General features: G+C 39.8%; 1 protein-coding gene across 1 annotated transcript in view; it reads right to left on the bottom strand.

Moving 5' to 3' along the window:
- The window catches only part of sez6b (seizure related 6 homolog b), a 119,838-nt gene that overhangs the window by 29,372 nt on the left and 70,474 nt on the right, over nt 1-19,992 (bottom strand). Inside the window, exons 5-7 of the mRNA XM_070905920.1 lie at nt 8,949-9,134; nt 5,775-5,943; nt 2,290-2,456 (exon numbers count right to left, since the gene is read on the bottom strand). Coding sequence (XP_070762021.1) covers nt 2,290-2,456; nt 5,775-5,943; nt 8,949-9,134 — 522 coding nt within the window. The remainder of the gene's footprint in view (nt 1-2,289; nt 2,457-5,774; nt 5,944-8,948; nt 9,135-19,992) is intronic.

Here is a 19,992-nt window from a genome sequence, read left to right as displayed (position 1 = left end):
GTTGACAACCTCTAAGCCTGGTAACCTCTGCAAGCTGCATCTGGGATCACATATAGCATGGTATCAACGAGGAACACCAGGACGTCGGTCTCGACCAGAGAAAGAATAGGAACACCATGCAGCAGCGGAAGATCTGACCTTTCTTGAGATATTTATGTCCAAGGGATGTGTGGGTGTGTAAATTAACCTACTGGTTACACTTGCAAATTGTTCCTAATGGAACTTTTGAACATGGAGTGGCAGTTAGAAATGGCTGAATGAGTGCTGTTCACCAGGGTGGGAATGGTTTGTCAAGATAAAGAAGGGACCATCAATCTGTTAGAGACAAGCTAAACAGCATTATGTCCTGTTAATGGCCATAATGAGGCCTGTTGCTCCCTTTGGACTTAATCCCATTTGCGTCAGTGAAGCGGATGCCTAAGCAGATTACACTGATTGTATTTCCAAGTGGTCCTTGTGGACCATAGACGAGCTGCCTATTTGATAGTGAGTGCTGAGAAAAATGTGAGGACAAAAGATAAGAGAAGCGAAGTGATTTCTCACCCTAACCTTTAGACCATGTTCCTTGAAAAAAGCATTGCATGAAACTTACTGTAAAATACATAATAGATTCTCATGTATATGTATGCTGGTAGAAGCTGCAAGTTAATATTGCGGTAGCAGGGTGAACAAGATGTGGCTGGGGTGGGAACTGTCTTTTAGCATCCTTTGGGCTCTACACAGGCACCACACCTTTCTGACATCACTGATGCTTGGTAGATGGGTAACGATGTTCTAGATGGCTTAAATCGCCTGCTGCACAGCCCTCCGGCTATGGGCCATGCACATCCCAGTCCAGTTTGTAATGTTAAAATTTGTTTCCAGTCAGGATGTTTTCTATTGCTCCTCTTTAAACATTAACAACAACAAGGCCTTCTTAAGTTTCCTCAAGAAATACAGTTGTTTCTCAGCTTTCCTTACCAGGGTGTGAAATGTGTGATGCCCATGACAGGTTTTCTGATTCCCAGGAACCTAAAACTGATAACCTGCTCCATCTCAGCTCCACTGATGTAGACAGGAGTGTGTGTCTTTGCCTCCTTTTTCCTAAAATCAACAATCAGCTCTTTGGTTTTGTTGACATTGAGCAGTAGGTGGTTCTCTGCGCACAACTCGGCAAGATTATTGATTTCCTCCCAATATGAATTCTCATTGCTGTTTGTAATCCGGCCGTTTATGGTGGCAGAGTTCTCTCCATGTCAGGGATTGCAGTCATGGGTGTACAGCATGAACAGGAGGGGAGGAACCCTGGAGGGTTAAGTGTTGAGCACTAGAGTGGAGGAGGTGTGACCGTCAATCTGAATTGTCTGGGGTCTGTTTGTGAGGAAGTCCAATATCCAGTTGCAGAGTGTGGTACTCAACAAGCCCAAAGTGCTAAGTTTGCCATTCAAGTTTCATGGGGGAGACTGTGTTGAATGCCGAGCTGAAATCAACAAACAGCATTCTGATGTAGGTGTTGCTACTTGGTGGAGTGGAAGGCGGTGGAGATGGCTTCCTCTGTGGATCTGTTGGTTCTGTATGAAAACTGGTGAGAGTCCAGGAGAGTCCTAACTGGGATGTTGTCTTTGATGTGCTGGAGAACCAGTTTCTCAAAGCACTTCATAAGACTGAAGTTGAGTGTTTAGAGTAGTCAGTAATCGTTCAGACTAGTTACCGCAGACAGTAAGAAAAACAAACAAGCTAGAGCATTTTTTTTTCCCCCCGTCCCAGAACGACGATGAGTTGAGCCAGACCTTTCTCCAAAGTGCGGAGATAGGTCTGGCTATGCGAGACTAGAGTGGAGGCAATGTAAGACTGAAGATGGAAATGGAGGGTAACGAGTTGACAGTTCTGTCAGATATCAGGCAATGCAAAACCTCTTTAAAAACAGTTTTCTTCCAGTCTTCAGATTCCTCCCACCAATGTCTTTTCTCTTTTTCTTCACTTCTTTTGGTGGTGGTATCACCCTTGATTACCTGACTTTCATCATCGCTGGAACTACTGACCTCCATTCACCAGTCAGCATCTCCAGCCATTCGCTATGAAGTAAGCTTTTACGCTATATTCTGTTGAAGGTCTTTGTTCATTATATCTTTAAAACAATAATTCACGGAGAATTCACAACAAGCCAACATTTCTGACCGATGCTAAGCTGTTGTTGGCCTGAATGCTTTCTGAGGGGGTAAAATCAAGCAAAATCCCACATAACCAGAGCATGACAAACACCATGTCACCACATCGTGTACTTCAATTATCCTTAGCTCTGGTGCATACCTTGGTACCTGATGGCAATACCAGTAGATGTGCCTGTAGCGTCTGTAGTCAGCTCAATGAACAGATGCCTGGATGTGCTGAGTAGACCTTCATTAGGCAGATACTCCACCTCATATGAATCATACAGGGCAGCTGCATCTATGCTGTTACCATTCTTGATCAGCAGCCTAGAAGAAAGGGAACAGAGAATCATTTAGTAGGGTTCTTTCTCGTGATTAAATCAAGACCTGTGACTCTTTGGAATTTAAAGGACCATACCTGATTTTGCATGTTGTAACCCATGTATAGAAAACTGTATACTTCATGTAAATATTTTTGTATTACCAACTGATCAAATGACTGCAGCTTTTTTTTTTGCCTCTTTTAACTCCTTGTTTTTTTTCCAGCAAACCTTGCTTCCAGCAGAAGCAGGCAGCTGTTTTCGGGCAAAAAATATATAATAAACCCACTGTATAGCTGCCCAGAGCCAAACAGCAGAAGCGCAAAAGCAAATAAAGAGCCAGATATTTTTCTCAAGAGCTGTCATGGAATATTGTAGACAAGAAACCAGAGCCAAAAGCGGAGTGAATGTTGGACTTGCATTCATCAGCTGGACACAAGAACAACTCCAAATGAATACTAATGCGGTAATGTTGTCACATTTAAATAAAATTTAAATATTGACACTGATATACTGATAATAATTTAAAAGGAGCTATACATGTTTGTTTGTATCTGGTTTCACTTGTTGAACCGCTCCAAATGTAAGCTATTTAAATGGTGAGACTACAGTTTAACCACATAATCTAAACCTCTTCATTTGGAGGTAAAATCCAAAATTGCACAGGAAAACTGTATGCGCAAGTTTAAGCAGGAAGTTGGTGTGTGAACTATGATCCATGACAGTAGCCATGTTTCCATTAAATTGTCAAGTCAACTTTTGAAACGCATGTTGCTGGACTTGAAGTGGAACGTCAAGGTTGTAACTAAGTAGCAAACTAACGTCTGTTATACTCGGCTAATGCTAATTATGTCTGACTCGGTCTGACAGTGCTAGGCGCTGTTGGCGCCGCTGAGCCTAGCAGAGACCGGCTTCTTCTTTTGTTTTTTCATGCCGATTGGCAAACAGCTTTTAGGTGCATTACCGCCACTTTCTGGTTTGGAGTGTGAATCAGAGCGATTGAAAGAGAGGAATCAAGCACGTAGAACCAGAACCCCTTGTTTGTACAGAATCTATGTGATTGGCTAGTTACATGCTAGCTAACCCTGATTGGTTGTTTGATTCAAACTGGGTCCAGTTTGGGTTTGTCTCGTAGTTGGCATTGAGGGAATTTCTGAAAGGATAATAAACAAAACTAACATAACTAACTGGTTTCTGATGCACAATTCCATGGCAGACAACAGTGACCCAGCTGATGCTTACCAAAGTGACATGCTTTGTACTGTCATCTGCAGTTGGGGGGGTCTATTTAAGCAGTCAGACTCAGCGTTCATCCTCTGCATGTCACAGCCCTCCACCAGCAGCAGTCTCCACCTGTGGCTCTGTTCCTTCATGGTTCCCCATGGAGGTCTGCATTGATCTCTCCCTGCTCTGGCTTTGATTACTTAAATTATGCGTCTCAGGTAGTGCAACAGAGCGCAACAGAGCCTTGGTGTCAAAATAAAATCTATATTTACATTTATTCTTTATGTTTCTATTCACGCTGACTGAACTAAGCGGAATGTGAAACTGTTCTTCCTTTTCGGTTTATTTATCTGAGGTGGTGAACAGTCTTGTTTCCTCCCCACTGTAGTGTGTAAACCCATGTGACTTCCTAACATACAATATATAACACATTACATGATTAACATTAATTGCATTAATATACATAAAATTAATATACAATTAGGTTAAAGATCTGGTTTGAATGAATGGTAAACTGATGCATCTCATCAAAGACATGCTTATTATTTTGGTGTCTTTTGGTGATCTTTATTGGTCAAGCCTGGAGCCCAAATTACCAAAGTAATTGAAGTGGTATGTATAGAATGACCAAAACAATTAGATGGCTTTTAACAAGAAAAGCCAGCAGACCTCAGCTGATTATATTACCACCTTTTACACTTGCCAATTCTCCACTTCATCACTTCTTTCTGATCTTTTCAGTTTCCTCAGAGCTGTCCAGATGTCTCTTCATATCTGTGATGTCTATATTTGTAGCAGGGGTGTAAGAGCAGCCCAGAGGAGCTACTGGCTGGTATACAAAATGGATTATTCAGCTAATTTCCCCTCTGTGACTCTTCCTTTCAGTCCTCTGTAATGAGAGCCCCATGCTGCTAAAATGACTCGCTGTAAGCTGCGCTGACAGCCATTTGTTACCCTGCGGACTCCTCAAAAATAATGTTCTTACAGGGACAAAGCAGAAGGTATGACGCATGAGAGGCCTGATGACTGAACATAAGTGAAGGAATGTTCACAAGTAAAGAGGAAGGTAATGCATCACCGTTATGGACCTATTATGCTCATTTCCAGCTCTATATTTTTATTCTGGGACTCCACTAAGAGTGCTTTGCATGATTCCAATCCTTATTTATCTTATACCGGCCCTTTATGCAGGCCCTCAGTTCACCCTCTGTCTAAAACAAGCCATGTTAGCTCCTGTCTCTTTAAGACCCCCCTCCCACTTTATTCTGATTGGCATATGACAGCTACAGTAAGTTAAAGTAGGAAAAAACAATAGACACCACAAGCATCTATTAGCATCTTTAGCAACAAGTGCGATGAAGTGCACATGCGCCGACCGTGCATGCAGCCTGTTGCAGTCGCTCCTGTTTGTTTTTTTTTAATTTTTTCTTACTTTTATCCTTTATCCTTTATCATAACTCCGTATTTTTAACTACTGACTTCTGAAGTTGCGCCCTCTACAAACATGCTGGTAGAGAGAAATCTGGTTTATATATACACATACATATACATTGTTATTGTGCATATTTTTTACTTTTATTTTTCACTTAAATATTGTAAATGTGTATATGTTTCATTTTTTATATCTTATTTTTGTACATAATCTCATTTCTAAATTTATGCTACTTTCTACGCTTGAATGGGAGCACCGGTACTGTATAATTTGCCCCCCAGGGATCAATAAAGTATTTCTGATTCTGAAGTAAAGCCATCTGTCAAACAAACTTTCCCTCACAATTAAAAAAGTACTCTTTGAGCAACCTCCAATAACTTGAGCTTAATTGAGTAGGATCAAACTTTTTTTTCATTTAATTTCACAGGTAGACCTGGTTATTTTCTTCATTTACAAAATCCAGGATGGGCAGTTGGAACAATGGCATGGCATCGTTTTTTAATTGCACACATTGTCGCTTTCGATTAAACTTCACATTTCATAAATGCTTCATTGCTGGAAAATGAAATGATCAAAGTTAAAAGAAAATACAATTTCACTGAGAGTTTAATATACTGGTTTTACGTTTATAATGTCCAACCGTCCTCAAAAGCTGAAAGTCCTGCTTACCGATCATCGTCCTCAGCCAGCGCCACCTTCTCAAAGTGGATGTGCAGTCTCTGGCCCTCAGGGGCCTCCAGGAGCCAGTGGCAGGTCAGGTTGTTGCTGTAGTTGCTGGGAAAACCAGGAGAGACAATCCGACCGACTGTGACGTTCCTGATCAAACCACCACAGGCAGCTGAGAGAGAGAAGGAGGGAAAGTGAAAATGAAATGCAAAACTGCACATGTTTTTTTCATTTTTTTTCACATTCTGTAGTATAATGTCTCACGATGTTATTCACAGACCTCACTGTCAACACTGGAACTGCTCTCTATCAAATAAATAGTCCTCATGAAAACGGTTGACGGTGGATGGATGGCTTGATTCCATTGGAAGAAGGTGAAAACAATATGTTTTTGTAATCTGGGCGAATCTACCCTGTACATTTACAAAATAATCATTGTATACTGTAATTTGTCAGAAAGGGACCTTAAATTGCATGTTTATCAGTTATCCATCACCACTCATTAGTAGTATGGAGAGAACCAAGAAATGGGGTGAGAAAGAGAACATCATAAGATATATATTCATATTTATCAACACATACAGAAAATCCATCTGTAGCTATAGGAAGGTGTGTGTGTGTGTGTGTGTCTGTGTGTTAGTGCGTGTGTGTGTGTTGTTTCCCAGCTGATCAGGTCAAGGTTACTCATGCAGACAAGTCTTAATTAAAGCAGAGCAGGAAGAGTAAACCCAGTGGCATCCTGCCTAGCCTTCAGTAATCACACCGCGATACACCTGCTTTATGCTCTGACACATAAACACACAAACACACACACACACACACACACACACATCATCAAGATGGCAGAGATACAGTTGCACAGCCACACCAACTGCCTCTTTGAAAGCACTTTCAGAGAAATATTCCCTGCTGTGAATCAAAGTCGATCAGAGTGGTCTGGAGTAAAATGGTCACTTATTATTCATCAGCCAGCCTCATCAGAGCAAATAAAGAAGAAAAATCACGCACCATCCACACACTCCCATGAGAGTCCAGGTGTGTCTATCTCTATAACTGTCATGCAAAAATCTATCTATCTATGCTAAATAGATAACTCTGGAAAGCTAGTCCTCCTATAAAAAAGAAAGATTGTCGATGGGCATTGTGTGGAAAGCTGTCAGAAAACGTAGTAAGTAAAATTGACAATACAAAATGCCACAATAGTATACATATGCATAATGCAAAGTAATGCTAATTCTAATGATAATGCAAAAAAAATGTAAAAGAAGATCTTAAATACATTCCTGTTATAAATATTAATATATTTTTATTGCATAGTTTCAATAATATCTGTATTATTATGTTAGATGTAATCTAATACATTACAAGACATAATATGAATGTACATTCTTGTAATGTTATCAATAATTATGCTTATAATAATGGTACTGCTGTTAATATATAAAAATAGTTTGTATCAATATATTTCTACTTATGAATAACAAATTAGTTTTATTTAATTAGTTTTAATTATTTATTTATGTAGTTTAAGCTATATGTGTAATAGGCTACTATTTTAGAAGTAATGCTAATGCTAATTATGCTAATACTGTATAATAACATTTCTGTTTATGAATAACTATGTTGTATTTATTATGTAGTTTGAGTAAACATCTCTATTATTGTTTTAGCTGTAATACACAATATGTTAAAATAGTTAATATAATAATAATAATAATAACAACGATATAATGATAATACTAATAGTCTGAATAATTCATTTGTATGAATCTACGTGATTAATACAAATTGACTATCATTTTTTATATGTAATACACAGTAGGTTATCAGAGTTGATAACAATAATAATGCTAATGCTGATATTACTAAAAAAAATCCCTAAGTAATATGTGCATTATGTATTGTAGGTATATGTAAGGGACTGAGAAAAAGTTGTTTTAATATAAAACAGACACCCCCTGTTTTTTTATGAATTACCATTAAGAATTAGTCTAACAAAGTCGACTGAGAGACAGGAACTTCCTTTAAGCCCTATTTAGCGCGAGTTAGAAATAAAATGGCACAAAGGGGAAGGATCAAGGGACCGCTTTGTTGTGTTTTGGAGCGATGGCGACGGATGTGTATTGCTTTCATCTGTAGTTAATCGATTGAATTGGCCAAGAGTCACAAATGCAATTTGGGTGCTAGCTAACGCACTTCATGCAATAAAGCAGGGTTGTAGATTTAATCCTGCATGCATCTCACAGTAATGGTTGGTATTGTGGAGATACTGTTGAACAGTGTATGACTATAGGTGAATAGATGATATTAGGATGCAAGGGTCTTGATGCAGTAATGGCCAAATTCTTTGTTGTTGTTGTTGTTGTTGTTGTTGTTTTTGTTGATCAATTTGGTATTCTTGTACTGTATTTATGTTTCAGTAATGGGATAAATCCGATTTATTATCATTTTTTATTTTGCACATAATTCCTTTTTTTGATAAACATGCTATGCATCTGGGCATATAATGCAGTCTCTAGACCTATATTGAAAAATGTGTTTTTCTATTATTTTGGAGAGCAAGACTGAGAATAATTGAATGTTGTCAAGAAATACACTGGCTTGATTAAGACACCAATCCATCGTGTGTCTCTTGATTGATCCATAGATTCATAGTGCTGTTTAGCCTGTGTATCACATGTTGCCGGTCCAGATACCCATAGGTCTGGAGCCGATTATATAGATATATATTATGTGTTATATATTACACCTAATATGTATTATTGTATTAGATGTATTATTATATCAGATACACAATAAGGTAAGAGTTTATAAAACTATTATTATTATTCTGTAATAGTGATATTGCTAATATTGTAAAGAAATATGTTGGTTTTATGAATACATATCTCTTTATAAATAATGTATATTTATCACTTTAAGCAATATCTGTATTATTATCATAAGCTATATTAAATAATTTAGTTACATGATTTATTATATTAAGTATTATGATAAGTTAAAGGGATTACAGTAACAAAATGCAAAGGCTAATAATGCACGAACACGAATAACAATATTTTCTATTATTCAAAATATTACATAGCACATTAAATATAAAGAGTTCTTCCTCTCTATGGGCTGTGGATATCGAGGATGAGCTTTGATTGTGTTTTCTCCTGTTTGAGGTGGCCTTACCGAGACAGTGTGGTTCCTTGCCACTCCAGTAGGGGGTGCTAGCATTGCGGCAGGTCAGCACACTGGGGCCTTGCAGCTGGTAGCCGGTCAGACAGGAGAAGAAAGCCTCCCCTCCAGAGTGGAGACTACTTGCTGATACATCACCGTTGAGAGGCCGTTGGGGGAAGACACAGCTCAATACAAAGGCTGCAGAGACACAGATAGAGAGTCCGAGAGACATATAAACAGAGAAAGAGACACAAAGGGTCAGAGAAATAAACTGAAAAGGAGTGAAATTTCATTTAATTATTTCATGTGCCAAGCTCCAGATCGAGCACAGAATTGTCCTTCAGTTATCAGGGGGATGGCTTTGCGGAATGAACAATCACAAATAATCTGTTTTAATTGTTGAACATTTACTTATGAAAGTTTAAAACATTCAAAACGGTGTCAGCTGGTCAATAAACATGGAAACCCACTGGTCAGTCACGTAGGCACAGCTCGTGGGCACAATCCTCACGCACTGGCCCAGTGCATTAATAAATAATAAAAATATGTACCTGGTCTTCAAACAATATGAGCTTAGCCTACTAATCAATTAAGCTAGCTATATATACTTCAACAGAACATAACCAATTCAGCACATTTGAGTAAGTGCAATGCAATCATGACATTCTGTCATCTAATCCAATATAATGCCATGATAGCTGTGTCATTAGATCACGTTTTTGACAGTTTATATGCCGAGGAGAGGCCCGCCAACCAATAAGAATCCACAATACATACAAAACTGATTATGACTGGTTATTATCCTGGGAAGTGAAATCAACAAGTAAACTCACTAGTCACACTAGCATGGCTGAAATGGGAAGTCTGCTGAAAAGTTTAACAGGCATTACAAAAAATAAATAAATAAAATAAAAAATCAGTTGCATTTCAGTAGTTTTGCCAATCAAAGTCCACAAGCTCTCCGATGGGAGATGCCAAAAGGGGATTCAAGCTGGTACTTTTTCTTTGCATCTTCTTGCCAGATTTCTGGCTGTCCTGTGACTTTGATTTGGAGCCAGCAGGGTTGATTCTCATAATGAACCTGCAAGGACAAGAAAACTACATTGTCTCAAACCAGTGTTTCCCCAATAGGCAGTCCCAGCCATCACTTAGTGCTGCATGTTAAGCACACTGAGTTTACTTGTAATAAAATGTGCTACATAAGTAAAATTACCTTGCCTATAAAAGCATCATGCACTACACATACAGATGTGTGAGTGTAGAGTCAGATAACGTTCGTTTCATCACCAGTTTCTTTGTCTGTTGCTTGTCTGCTTAGCTAACGTTAACTTAGATTTTGGCTAATTTGGTCGATATTACTCACCAGTTGGTGTTAACATTAACGTTACCATCGCAACAGCCACAAACTTGAAAAAAGAAAATTATGCACTTGAAGATACTAAGCATAAGAGTGTTGGTTAACTCTTTCCTCCCCTAGTTTACTGTGACAGTTAACTAAGGTTACCAAGCCTCCTTAAAGTGGTGAGCCATTGGCAGAGGAACGCACAGTCATTGCAGCTCATTTTACACTATACCAGAAGACCAAATAACAGACTTAAGAATCAAAAATGGTGAAAAAAAACGTTTTATTTAGATAATATTTTGTGGATATCAAAGTAGATATAACTAATCTAGCTAACATTAGTTATATCTACTTTGATATCCTTATAACCTTAATGCAACTTAAGTTATAGACAGGTAAAGTTAATATATATATTTTTATCCTTTAGCAACAATATTGAACTATAAGATAGTGGAAAAAAAGGAAGTCAACTTGGCCACCTGGCAGTTTAACTTCTCCCAATACAAGTGAAAATGTCCCCATTTTACCTAAAATAATAATAGAAATAATTAATGTTTTTTGTTGACTTATTTATTTTCTCTTTTCTTTCTTTTTGCCACTTCCACCAAAACGGTTAAACACGAAAAATAATCTCCATTGCCATTGGTCAGTTTCTCGTGGCCAGAATTAGTACTGTAAGTGGCTTTACAGTGAAGAAGAATTACAGTAGTGACCGTATCTTTTCCAATAATCCTTTGCTATTTACAGTAGCATACTGTCTACCCTTTCAGCAGCATTTGACACGGTGAACCACCAGATCCTCCTCTCCACTCTCCAAGATTTGGGAGCATTAGGCTCTGCACTTTCCCTTTTCACATCCTACCTCAAGGACCGTGATTACAGGGTTACTGTGTCTGAACCAATTGTAGCCTCACCACTGGGGTCGCCCAGGGTTCTATTCTGGGTCCCACCTCTTTTCTCTTAACACCACAAGCCAAGTGACTTGGTTCAAATTCATGTGACAAATAAACTTGAACTTGAACCAAATCACTTGGCTCTGTTATTCAATCACATGGCTTTTCCTACCACGGCTATGCAGATGACACTTAACTATTTATATCTTTTCCTCAGTCTGAAACCCAGGTGGCAGCACAAATCTCTGTGTGTCTGGCTGACATCTCTCTGTCACCTGAAGCTCAGACTGAGCGGCTCTTCCTTCAAGGGAAGGCATCTTCTGTCAGTGAGAACTCAATGGTGTCCCTGCCTCGGACTACGAGAAACCTGGGTGAGACACTGGATGACCTGCTATCCTTCGCTGTCAACGTTGCTGCGGCAACCCACTCCTTAATTCACCACAATATCAGGAGGATATAGCACTTGAAGCAGTTCAGCACAATTTATGCAATTTATGTACTTGCATGTTTCTTGCAATTTGTGGGTTGTATCCACAGGGTTGACTGCATGTATTGTAAGTCGCTTTGGATAAAAGCATCAGCAAAATAAATTAAAATGTAAAGTAAAAAGTGGAAGGGTCAGAAACTGCATTTTGAAAAGTAGACCCCCTGTCCTCAGTGGGCGTTATGCCCCTGAATATCAGGCATTGCAAATCCAAAAGCTGAACCAAAGAGATTGAGATGAGTATCGAATAATGGCTCAGTCTCAAATAATAGCCAAAGAAATGAACAAATAAATCCCAGTCGCTAAGAAATGGCAGGTAAAAGAAGCATTACCAGTACTATAATGGCTCAAATTGTAAATTCATTATCATGTAACAGTACCATTTCCACAGCACTACTTCCATCAATACAAAAGGCACGTCATACTCACCACTTTGCTGCTCTCACTCTCTCTTTTGAACACAAATACTGTTTTCATTCACTAATTAATTGAAATTGGTCTGCTTTGACGCTTTGTGACGTTAAGCGTTGAGCTACTGTCAATGCAACTCAACACGTCTGCACTCTCAATGTGAAACATCTGCACAGGAAGTGTTTCACTGACAGTAACTTAACAGCATCGACAACATGCAGAAAATGTGGCAGAAAATCTTGTATTCATGCAAAAGATCCTATGACGCAGATTGAAAAAAGAATGCTTTTCAGGGCGTTTAAAAAGATTAACTCATAGCAGCAGAATGGTGAGTATGACATGACTATTGTTATACTGATGGAATTAGTGCTGTAGAAATGTACATTATGCTACATTTAAGAGTTGAATAGTTAAGTTTGAATCAACAGCAAATTAAAAGGGCAGCAGATTAGAAGACGGGGAGAGAAATAAAGGCATGTAATAAACTAGGGTATATCTGATTACTAAATACAAACTGAGTTCTTGGCAGCCTCATTCACCTCACTGGGTGTGATGTTCAAATATTCACCACAAGCTACTACACTATATGAATTCTTATACTGTATTTATAGGACCTGTTTGTGACAGAAACCCCAGCTCATGACTTTCCAAATTGTCACTGTCAAATTTATGTCTAATAAAGCTGTCTGCTTAAACTGAAGTAAATAAAGCAACAAGTGTGGAAAATACAATGACCACAGTGACATTTAGTGTACCAGTGCCCCCCTGTACCACCTGCTGGAACAGTAAAGTAGCATTTACTCCCACACACACACACACTGGTACAAAGACCTGTCACATCACTGCCAATATATGGGGAACATGTCCAGGCTGGCTCTCCGGTGACCAGTTAACTAACTGGCTGTTTTATTGCCGCTGATTTGTCTTCTTTCAGCCTCCTGGCGTTCAGCCAAACATATTAATTATATATTTCTGCTAAAGACTCTGATCCATCTCACTGTAATTGTGCTAGTTTTATTGTTAGCCGTCGGATGGCTTGGCAGTAGCACTGCTATTGATTCTGTCTGTTGGGGACAGCGCTGTGCCTCAGGCGAGGAAATATGTAGGGAGATTAAATAGGCCAATAAATGACAACCTACGACCTCGGCCGCTTGCAACACTCTGTTAGTGCTGAGGGATGTTTGCCAGCTCTATAGTGTCTCACAGAAATAGAGATAAGAAGAGCAGTGTTGGTCTTTATAGTATTTCTCATTAGAGCAACATCCCAGACTAGTGCTGCCATAGCAGCAGCTGCTGGAGCTGTGTCCTATCACTCCCTGAGCTAGTCATTACCATGGTCAGCTGTAGCTGTTAATATCCAGGCCAACCAAAAACTATGAAACTCACAGACTCACTGGAGACCGAAAAAGAGATAAAAGAGCCATCATGGTAGCATTGTGGCACCATAACACTGGTGCGAACGGGGAGCTTTCACAGAGACAAATTGCCTTGGAGCCGTAAAATGGCTGCTAGATGCTACATCACTTTGTCTTGTCTTCTTAGACCTTATGGTCATTTATCACATTTTGATTTTAATGAAAGGGTATTGATAAGCACTGCTTTTTAGGGTACAGGCTGACCTACAGTGTGGTGTTGAGCTAAAGTCCAATGGATCACATGGATATTTTGTGTCTTTAAAAAAAGAAAAGCATAATATAAAAGCTGAAAATGCATAGATCAAAGGGAGTGTAAATGTAACAATAACCCTCATGGACTATTTTTGATTGTCAGTTCCTTGGGATAATTCGACATACATTTTTCAACAGGGTTCCTTTTGAAAATGACCATAATGACTGACAAGAGGAGAGTCTAATCTGTCCATAGATATATTACATGTTCATATTCGTGTTCCTTTTCACAGTGGAAGTAGACTGTGAAAGGTTCTACATAGTGCTACTACAGTTAAAAACAAATTAGTGCACAGCAGGGCCAATCAGAAAAGGACAGAAAATATGAAATAACTGAAGTAAAAGTGAGTCAGTATGTTAAAAGAGGCTTTAAAAAGATAAAGACCTAGCTTGCCTGATCTCTTCTGGCAGTTTTTTCCAGAGGTGTGGGGGGCCTCATTGCAAATGCACAGTCTGCTAGTTTTGAGTCTTAACAGGCATCGCTTCAATTGTCCAAACAGGCTGCACTCATGCTCTCAAGAGTAAAGAGCCAAGATAGGGCTTTTTTCTTAACGGTCCAGCTTGACATTGGAAAAAAATGCAATATATATCTCAAAACAATATATTTATGGAAAACATAACAGAGAGGTGAAAATACAGTCACTCTCTAATTTTGAGCTGCTAAATAAATACTTTGCACATCTGAAGCTTCCCTGTGTGTTAATGTGTGCCAGGGTGCAGACACCAGTCATGGCTTCTGATTGGCTTGAACACGGTAATATTTTTGCCCTACCCCTGGATTCCATCCATCCATCCATTTTCTGCTGCTTATCCGGGCAGTGGCAGCAGGCTAAGGAGGGTAGTCCAGACGTCCCTCTCCCCAGCAACGTTTTCCAGCTCCTCCTGGGGGATCCCGAGGCGTTCCCAGGCCAGATGAGATATATAATCTCTCCAGCGTCTTCTGGGTCTACAGTGGGATCTCCTACCAGTTATACGTGCCCAGAAAACCTTCAAAGGAAGGCGTCCAGCAGGCATCCTGATCAGATGCGAGAACCACCTCAATTGGCTCTATTCCGAGCTGAGTTCTGTCTGAGTTCCTTACCCTGTCTCTAAAGGTGAGCCCAGCCACCCTTCGGAGGAAACTTGTATCCACAACCTCATTCGTTTGGTCTCTTCCCAAAGGTTATGACCATAGGTGAGGGTTGGAAAGTAGATCGACTGGTAAATCTAAAGGCTTTGCTATCCGGCTCATCTCCCTCTTCACCACAACAATCTGCTCCAATGCCTCCATTACTGCAGACACCGCACCAATCCGATTATCTCATGCTCCATTTTACGCTCACTTGCAAACAAGACGCCAAGACGCTTGAAATCATTCACTTGGGGCTGTAACTCACTCCCAAACCAGAGGGAGCAATCAACCGTTGAGCCCCATGGCCTCAGCCTTGGAGGAGCTGACTCTCATCCCGATCGATTCACACTGCAAACCGCCTGAGTGCATGGAGGTCACAGTCTGATGAAGCCAACAGAACCACATCATCTGCAAAGAGCAGAGAAGCAATTACGAGGTCTCCAAACTGGACCCTCTCTCTCTCGCTGTTCTTTGAGATCCTATAAGGGATCAATAATCAGTGACAAGGGACAACCCGGGCAGAGGCCAACACCCACTGAAAACTGGATTCCAAATAGTAAAACTTATTCTGAGTTGCAAAATCAGACACGTTAACCAGGTGTGCTTGGCGCAGCAGCTGGAACTTTTTCCTCTGGAATAGCTGAGCCAAACAGAGCACCTGCAAATATCAAAACACAAGTTAATCACTGTCAGTAAATGGTTAAAGTCACTCTACACAGGAGAGAGGGAGACAGCTGCTTGTGGAACCGGTAAGCTCTGCTTTTACACACTGCTGGTTTGGTGTTTTTCAACCAAAGTCATACATGTAAACAAAGCTCTCGGTGCTTCGCTTACAGTTTTGTGGACTGAAGGAAACGCCCAGAACTGAGCATATTAGTAAAGTTCCAAACTGTTCATTTCACTGATTATAAGAACAATTGGCACAGTGTGATCCTGAATGGACATCCTATTCTTCTCTAACTTTACATGACTTCCCCTTATGATGCAAAATAAAGGAGCGGCTGTATAAGGTAGTAAAAAATGGAATTATTATCAAATAATTAATTACAATTAGAGGCGTTCAATCAGTAATAAGATCCGCAAGTATTGTCCAGAGACAGGACGGTTGTGGCAAACACACCTTTATGGCGCACATGAAATCCAGTCCCTTACATCTGTTGTAAATGAATGATAATGTTGCTCTGTTTCTGCGGAATGCACATATAGTTTATTTAAAAAAAGAAAAAAAAAGAATGCTCAGTCATTTCCTAAAACAGCTGGCCACTGTAGCTTTTAGCTAACATTACTCAAAGAGGTGGAGATGGTGCATTTGTTGTCCCCCACCACAGTAACACACACTAACAGCACTCAAAAATTACAATTCCAAATCTTCTGATGGAAGTCTTGACTGCAGCACGCTGAACTAATTGACATTCAAATAGACACTTAAATGTATGCTGTATGTGTAATATACTAAACTCACTTGGCATGTAGATGTTTGAATTAGAAATCCAGAGCTGCTGGAATTGTAAAATCTCAGCAGAGTTATCACTACTTGTACTTCAGTAGGATGTATTACTGTTTCCTCTGCTGCTCCTGAGCTGTTAAACCATTACGTGAGCCCCAGACTGGCCATAAACCGGCTCTCTACAACTACTGTGAGAAAATGTTGGCCTCCACTGTATCTAATCAGGCCTCGTGGACACAGTGTAGATCACAGGGGAAGAGAAATCATTTGAGATGTTTAATGGTCCCCTGAAGCTAGCGGATGTAAATTGAATTTATTTATTTTGCAGTTGCATTGTGATATGGCTTTGATTTGGACTGGTTCCACTTGAATCAAACTTGTTTGCTCCCTCAGAGCATTTATTACTGCTGGCCATTGGCCTGGCATTACTGTGAGGAGCTGACACACTCTGCAGAGATTAATGCATCTCGTAGCTCTGTTTTACAGGCTTCACTCTGGAGCAGCTGGGATCCCCGTGTCACAGAGTTTGTGGGCAAAAGTGGATCATGCTTCATTTATGGCACATATGATATCAATGTCTGAAGAGGCCACTTCGTCACACTATTATAAACATTCTCCACACATTCTTTTACCTAAAGGTAGATACCAGATTTAAAGCAATCTGATTTAGGGTTTACACATCCAAGCAACATCCACCATTATCAAAATGATATTTACTCAGTCTTTGTCAAGTTCAACACTTGAGCCTTAAGCAAGATATCCCAACAACTACTGACTAGATTGCCTTTGAAATCCAATGTGGTAAGTCATACCCCGAGAATGAATATTTTTCGTGACATTCCATGATCTTTCATTTTAAAAGCATCCCTAGGAGTTACATTAACAGTGAACAATTCTGCAGTGCATGATTTACCTGAATGTTTTAGTGGCCCAACATTTACTCTTTTCCCAACTTTGGGGTACTGCATACCAACCCTGAAATAAGGCAGCAGAAACAAGCTGTGAGCACAACAGTAACATATTATAACCTTATAAAGTTGATGTGGTAGACCTGTTACAGTTGCCTATTTATTTGCCTGTCTCCCGTTTGGTGCTGGGCAGTTGGTGTACAGTAGGTTTTCAGAGCTTGTTCACTGAATACAGCTCCCTGCCGCTGCCAAAAATGACGCTGATGACAGCGCTGAGAATGAACCAAATCAGTAACGTTGCTGTAAAAACCAAAACAACAACAACTTTGTGCCCTAATTTGCATGACATCAAAGTAGTTCAGGCTAGATGTGACCAATAAGATGAGCTCACTCTACGTCCTGTGACTTTAAGGCTGCAGCACGACATGAATGCTTTTGTTGGACTTGTTAGACTGTCAACATTTTGTAATGAAACACATGCACTTGAAACTGGACCTTGTGATCAAAATATTTAAAAACAAATAAATAAAAACCATTCGAAAAGCATCCAAACCACCAAGACTGCAGTGTACCTAATGAGACTCCTCCAAGTGAATTAGCAGCTTACAGTGGAGTATGGCATGTTGTTCTACCATTGTGATCTATTTTAGACTGCTGAGTAAAATCCTCTGTTACTACTGTGGAATAATTTCTCTGCTCAGACATCTGATATCAAAATAATCATATTAATAATGACAGAGCAACTAGGTGTATTCAAGGAGGAGCTGCCATTGTATCAGAGGCGGTTTTAAACAAAACTCCTCCTATGCTGTTTTAACTGCATTCCAGACATGCTCTGCATTGTCCTAATTTTACTGTTATCCACTGGGAGAGCAGTCTGAGTCTTGACAGGGAGAATGGTAGAGAAAAACAAAGAGAAAGATGGAAAAGACCGAAAGTAACTGCTCTGAGGAGAATCCACTGGGGCTGCACCCCTCCCCCCCCCACTCTCCATCCTCAAGAGGCCATCAGCTATGATAAATAGCCAGCAGGAAAGAGGGGATGAAGGCACAGAAACACCCACACAGAGATCATATATAAAGCAAAGGACTCCAGAATATGCAGGATGAGCCGAATGGAAGAGAACAAGGGAAGAAACAAATTGCTGGCAGACTGTATTCTAATCTATGTTGCAGTGAACTGCAACTCCCTGAGAGTCAATGAGCCAAAGAGTGGGCTTCTAACATACAGTACAACCCCCACACCCACCCTCCACCCCTGCAATCACTTTTATTTATGCTTTATTGCAACAGCCTCTCAGCTCAGCGGGGGGCCTGTGACTGCGGGACGTGCACATGTTGTTATAGCAAGATCACCCCGCCGTTTCTCTTTCAATTAGCCCAACATGGTGTGGAGCGCTGGACCTCCCACCCACTAGCAGCTAGAGCTCTCGTCCTCTGATGGCCAGCTGCTCCACGGGCCAATGAAAGGACATATGGGGTTTGTAATGACAGGGACTGTGAAAACACTCATGAGGTGAACCACCGGCAGCTGATGCTAACATCTTTTAATGCAGCCCACCATGGTGCATTTTGAAATGACGCTTCTGTCCAGTCCTCTAATGGACACGATGTCAACATTCAGTATGCTTCCGACGGCTCTGATAGCGTGAGAACGGCAATGCAAGTAAATCTGTCAGTCGAACACTTTGGTCCGCAGCAAGATATTTCAACAACAACCAGGATGCTGGTGTGGTGTACAGAATTTCAAATAATAGCCAGAACAAACAAATAAAGGATGGTCAATAATAGCCATGTCATACTCACAAATCTGTTGCTTCTACTTTGTTGTGTTTTTCAATCGATGTTAAGCAGCAGTCAATGAAACTCAACGCTTCCTGCTGATGTTTTAAATTGCCAGCAAAGGTATATGGATTATGCCCTTTGAGCCACTTGAGAAGGGTTTTAATGTATAAAAAAGAAAGAAGTGCTGAGTTTCACCAACAATACCATGACAACGATCCAAACCCCCCCCCCCCAGCAAAGTAGAAACAGCTGGAAAAATGTGTGAATAAATATAGATATATATACAGTGCTTAACAAATTTATTAGACCACCTGTCATAAAAACGAGAAAACACTTATTTTCGAAATCTGTCAAAAACTGTATTGTATTGTTATTTATTAGGCAAATAACAAAATGGAACAACTAAATAGTCCTTATTCACATATATTAACCAAACATCTTAATATTCTGTATGACCTCCTTTGGCCCTGATAACAGCTTGCATTATTGCAACCACAAAACAAATGTTTCTGTTCAGGAATGCAAGTAAATAACTGTAATTTGGCATCTCAATCAAATAATAATAATGTGCTTTACTATTTTTTTCTGCTTTTTTGTAAAACAGTAAATTTGAAAATTCATGGATAACAACAATAATTACATTTTAGCATTAAAGATATCATTTTCATTAAAGAGCTTGCACATACTGGTGGATTAACCATTACAGAAACATAAAAAAATATATTTTGGTAATCAGCAATACTGTTCATTTAGGGCAGCGGTGGCAAACACCTTACACTGGGTGGTGGTCTAAAAAAATTTGTTAAGCACTGTATATATAGCAACAGCAGCCTTGTGAGTATGACATGATGTTGCACTAATGGACTGCTTTGGAAATTGACATTGTGCTAAATTTACCAAGGCAACAGATAAACACAGAGGAAATGAGTTTGCATCAACAGCATATTAAAACAGGAGAAAATCAGAAGACAGAACAGGAACGAATAGGAGACCTCTTACCAAAATATGA

The sequence above is a fragment of the Enoplosus armatus genome, chromosome 5, assembly GCF_043641665.1.
Source record: "Enoplosus armatus isolate fEnoArm2 chromosome 5, fEnoArm2.hap1, whole genome shotgun sequence".
Classification (NCBI taxonomy): domain Eukaryota; kingdom Metazoa; phylum Chordata; class Actinopteri; order Centrarchiformes; family Enoplosidae; genus Enoplosus; species Enoplosus armatus.
Note: the sequence above shows the minus strand (reverse complement) of the source record. Positions and strands in the feature narration are given on the sequence as shown.